Raw genomic sequence first — 5,586 nt, 5'->3', positions numbered from 1 at the left:
TGAAACAGTATAACTTCTTAGTGAAAGAGTTAAGACTATCTGTGGTGCTGGCTGAATAAATTTGTATAGGCCTATTCGTTATTTAATGTTATATTTTTCTATCAATAAAGCTACATTCATTATAAAAGATGACTAAATAAGTGTTTGTCTTTTTGTTGTGTTTTTCGTATTGTTTTCTTTTCCCGGATTGTCCATGGCAACAGTATCTCTGTACAATGGCTTTGCCCTTCTTCTCTTCTGTTGCCTAATTTCCTGACTGTATTATCCAGCATCCAAGATGACCTTGTAATAAACACCAGGCATGGACAAGTTCAAGGAAAGTTGCTTCCAGGGCAGGGTGGTGATGTTAGAGCATTTTTGGGAATTCCTTATGGTAAACCACCTCTGGGGAAACTGAGATTCAGAGCACCAGAGCCAGTGAAAGATGGGAGGGGTGAGGGATGCCACCAAATTCCCAAATTCCTGCCACCAGTGCCGGATACAGCCTTCCAGGTAGCACATGCATAAATTACTGTATACAGTGCTGTAAACATGTACTGGGAATTATTCAATGTGTTGTGAGTTACATCCCTGCCAAAAGATGTCCAGAGATTAAAAACACACTGTCTGAAATGTCAGCCCTGCTTGATGTCTCACTTGGACTAGACAGAGCCCATAAAGTCAAAAATATTTTTAATTGTATGCAAAAACAATTTGGGCAGAGCAGCAAGTATTCCTTTCACAAACAACATCCATATCTTCTGCACACAAGTATTGTATTGTGGTTAAATATTTATTTTCTAGAATCTTGTTTTTTTCAATGCAAAACAAAGTAAGTAGCATAGAATTAACATAGTGTGGCACAGTGTGCAGGACATAAACAGCACCCATTGTGTTAAAACGTGTTTAAACTCTTAGCATGGGCTAATGAAATGTGGTAAGAAGAATAGGGTCCAAGGTAAGCACAATCATTACTATTGTCAACAAAATTTGTCCCTCAAGCAGTTGGACTTTCCATAGTATGTTCTTTGCCCACTGTCCCTGCCTGGGTAAATGTCACTCGTCTTACTAAAACTGCTCCTCCCCTGTTTTGTAGGGCATGCTTTTTGTTATATATTTTAAATTTCTAAGCCTGAACCCTAAATAAAGCTAATGACATATCTAATGACATCACTATGACTCTCTCTCTCTCTCTGGGCTGGGTCATGGATATATAGCTGGGTCATGGATTCAAAGCTATTTATAGACCGCCACCTGTCAGGGTTGTTTCGAAGCCAGCTAGATCCAGTGCTAGGCATATGTACAGAAAAAAATACTCCAAATATAGATATGACAACACAGATAGACATGGACAGGAGGCATTGATGTTTGACTTCTTTTTCTGCTTTGGACCAATGGGATTCATTTATTTGTGTACTGCTTTTGTAACCGTTTTGAGAGCTATATAAGTTCATTTCTAACTTAAAATACTGCTTGCAAGTGTCATAATGAAGTTGAACATTAACTTAAGCATGTTTACTTTATGAGGGAGCAAAGATAAGAGCATGTAGCAATTGCTAGACTACAGTCCCAATCAGTCCTTCCTGACATCGATGCAATATTGTAATTTCTTTTCCAGGGTTCAAAGGTGCAGAAATGTGGAACCCAAACACTCCTGTGAGTGAGGACTGTCTGTACCTAAACGTCTGGTCCCCACGTTTTAACAAAACCCAGCCTATGCCCCCACCTCTTGCTCCTGTCCTTGTCTGGATCTACGGAGGCGGGTTCACTCAAGGAACGTCCTCTCTAGACATTTATGATGGTCACTTCTTGAGTAAATCTGAAAGTGTTGTTGTAGTATCAATGAATTACAGGTAAGAACTGAAGTAAATTCAACAAAAAATAGTGGACATATTTACTGTATGTAACTGTAACTAATTGGAAATTAGCAATAAGAGGAACATCTTGGATTAGGTTCTGTTCTTTACGTACTTGGTGTGACAGTGGATTCCTTCCCACATTGGAAGTTGTAGAAGGTCATTAAAAAAAATGGCAGGTGGTTTAGGTGCAAAAAGCGAGCAAAGGTGTTTGGAAACAGCAAAGTCCTTACCCCTATGTGTGATACTCTTCTCTTACTCATTTAGAAGGAATGTGAAATTTTCAAGAGTAGGTGGAATTATCTTCTGTTAAATGCTGTAACGTCTTTTATCATTCTTGTGCTCATCTGTTACAGACTTGGAGCTTTTGGTTTCCTATCTATTCCTGACAGCAAGAACATCCAGAACAATGTAGGCCTGCTGGACCAGCGCTTGGCCCTCCAATGGGTAGTCAACAATATAGCTGCATTTGGAGGTGATTCTGCAAAGGTAAATGTTTTCATCTAAAATCAGATAACAACATTAGTTTAAATTGTAGTGTTAACAATAAAAACAACCTGTTGGATTTTGTTTCCAGGTGACTCTGTTTGGGGAGAGCGCTGGTTCAGCATCTGTAGGCTTCCACCTGCTCTCCCCAGGCAGCCACGGTCTTTTTCAAAGGGCTGTGATGCAGAGTGGCTCTCCTAATGCACCCTGGGCCATTATCAGCCAGACTGAAACCTGGCGCAGGTAGGGTGTATCAATTCAGTCAACTGCTTAAATCGTTTCAGTTTTCACAAATATGTGTTTAAAATGTGTCTCATTCTCCCTCATATTTGTCATCATTTGTCCTTTCACCAATTGACTTGGTACCTTTCTATGCTAACATCCAGGTCCATGAAGCTGGTGACGTTACTGGGGTGTCCAGCGTCTCCTCCAGCTGATATGGAAGCTTGTCTGCAGCTGGCTGATCCTCTGAAAATCTCAATGAAGCAATTCGACGTTTTAATACATCCTACAATCTTAGCGACACCCTTTGTCCCTCATGTTGATGGGGACTTCATACCAGATAAAGTCGAAGTAGGTGTAAGCATGTGTGTTGGGTATGTGTGTATACACCAATGTATGAATGTGCCTTGTGCATTTGAAATACTATATTCAATTGAATTACTATTTTTCCAGGTTGCTGCACATGAAAATGCATACTTATATTTAGTGATAATCTTTCTCTTATGTAACCTGGCTACAAGTAGCAAGGTTAGGAGAAACATTGACTAGCTGTATCCTGATTTCAGCTGATTTCAAAACTAAGCTCATTGGGCAATTATCACAGTATTATTTGACAAAAAATGAAAAACCTGTTGCATCACAAAACCAGCTACCTGTTATTTTTCCCTGCAGGTGTTGCTTAGCACCGGTATCCTCCCAAAGACAGAGGTCCTATTGGCCTAAACAAGGATGAAGGGACCTACTTCTTAGTTTATGGAATGCCTGGATTCAACATCACTGGTCAGAGCCTTATCACCAGGAATGAGTTCCTGAAAGGAGTGGCGATTTCAATGGCACGTGCAAGTGATGTCACAAGAGATGCAGCCATTTTCGAGTACACTGACTGGACAGATGAGAATAACAGGATGAAAAATCGTGACTCGCTGGGAAGTCTGGTTGGAGACCAACAGTTTGTTTGTCCTGTGCTAGAGTTTGCTAAGAGGTAAAGAGCAATTCTGAGTTGCAATGGTAGATTCTCAGCCTTGTCTGGCCCATTGTCTTCATGCACCACCCTACATATTGCATATTTAAACTTGCCAAAATGCTGCACAGTGGTTTATAGTATTACGAGACATAATGTTACAACTCTGGAAAGTCATCTCCCTGGCAATCATTGTTGACTTCACAAAAGTAATTTACCGGAAATGTGCATTTGTATATGTATGTTATTGACAAGTTGAGCCTTGTCTTGGTTACAGAACAATCGTACAATTATTTGTTTTTTCCCAGGGCTCTTTTCATTGGCACCCTCGCTTCATCAATGCACAACTATAATCCAAATAAAAAAGGGGCTGTTTTCATGTACTGCTGAACAGTGCCTTATCCAAGTGGATGGTTGGGCCCCAATCAATAGGACCACATGTAAATTCTAATTTCTTGTGGTTGTTTTATAGGTTTGTGTTTATTTTCTTTACTTAACCTGACTTAGCAGTGCAAACATAGTTTAATATTGTCATTACTCTCCAGGTACTCACAACGTGGTGGTAAGGCTTTCCTTTATTTATTTGACCACCGCTCTTCCGTCAATCCTTGGCCAGAATGGATGGGCGTTATGCACGGCTATGAGATAGAATTTGTCTTTGGAATGCCTCTGAATGTATCCCTGGGATACACGAAGAATGAGGTGAACATGACCAAGAAGTTTATGAAACACTGGGCCAACTTTGCCCGTACAGGGTATGCATTATCAGATTATTAGCCAATCAGTCACTCAAATCTTTTAGGGACCCTCATGGCAGTGTGGAATTGTCTTAAATTGGCTTTTGTTTTTGTCAGTAATCCAGGCATTGATGGAGCTAACTGGCCAGCGTTCACCCCTGAGCAACAAGCGTATGTCACTCTGAACTATAACCACCCAGAACAAAAAAAGATGATGAAAGCTAACAAGTGTCACCTCTGGAACAAATTAATGCCAAAAGTACAAAAAGTATCAGGTAAGACGTCCATCAATCCATCTATCCATGCTTCTATCCATCTATAGCACACATCCACAAAGAACTCTATATAGTTATTAGAGTAGGAGGTGTTGAGTCAGTCTCTGCCAGGGAGGCGTTTTGCCTGGTTTAGCATGTGGAGGAGATTTGTATCCTGACTTGCACCCTTCCAATTCAGCACAGTTCTGAAGGTCTGAGTGGGAGTAGAGGAGGGTCAGTCATCACTTCACTGAACACTGATCACACACAGGGTGAATAATACTCATACACCTCTCCACTGAGGTCATTATTCTCACACACGTACATACGCACGCACGCACGCACGCACGCACACAATACCATACCGTATTTTAGATCAATTTTATTAAAAGTGACAGGAATTTAACATGAAAATAATAGTAACTAAATTCAACAATCCTATTGTGAAATATCACAACATAAAAGTCTTTCTGTCTGCCTCTTTCTCCACAGAAGATCTTCTGTCTTGTGTTAAAGCAAATGGGCTCATACTCCAATGTAATTACACCTTCCTGATCATTCTATTAGTTATGACTTTAATATATTGATAGAGTGATGAGACCTATGTTCAATACAGCCATATACAACAGTTTACATAACATATAGTGGTTTGGTCTTTACTGTTATTTAAAACATGTTGAGATTGGCCTACTGAATTGTATAAAATGGGAATGGTCCTAATGAGGGAAGCAGTACCTTTTCTTTGCAGTTACTGGTATTGTACCATGCACGTAAACCAAATAGTGGCTTATGTTATGATGTGAATTTATTGATGATAACTGTCCTGGTCTGTTCTGATAAAAGTACAGCTGCAATTTTCTTCCATTTGTTTATGTTTTTCTTTCAAAAGTGTGCATATAAATGGTGCTTACATTAAAATGCAGACTGACTGAAATGTTGGAGTGTACTCGTATTGGACAAATCTGAGATCAGTTTCTGAATATTACACGGGGGACTCAAAACAGTCAGATTTTGAAGCTTGAATTACACAAATTCAATTTCAAGCTGCAGAAAACACGTTATTTCCTTGTTGTCAAGTAAAATCTATTACC

The 5,586-nt window shown here is 39.7% G+C and overlaps 1 protein-coding gene across 1 annotated transcript; it reads left to right on the top strand.

Moving 5' to 3' along the window:
- Positions 1-1,565: 1,565 nt before the first annotated feature.
- LOC116676521 (acetylcholinesterase-like) lies at positions 1,566-5,249 on the top strand. Its single transcript, XM_032507566.1, is given in 9 exon segments — positions 1,566-1,832; positions 2,192-2,324; positions 2,413-2,564; positions 2,708-2,894; positions 3,216-3,255; positions 3,258-3,525; positions 4,050-4,259; positions 4,359-4,516; positions 4,988-5,249. Coding segments are annotated over 9 exon segments (1,461 nt in total). The 5' UTR covers positions 1,566-1,614; the 3' UTR covers positions 5,083-5,249.
- Positions 5,250-5,586: the final 337 nt, after the last annotated feature.

This window comes from Etheostoma spectabile, unplaced genomic scaffold (genome assembly GCF_008692095.1).
Source record: "Etheostoma spectabile isolate EspeVRDwgs_2016 unplaced genomic scaffold, UIUC_Espe_1.0 scaffold00003285, whole genome shotgun sequence".
Lineage (NCBI taxonomy): Eukaryota > Metazoa > Chordata > Actinopteri > Perciformes > Percidae > Etheostoma > Etheostoma spectabile.
This window is presented reverse-complemented; position numbering and strand designations above follow the sequence as displayed.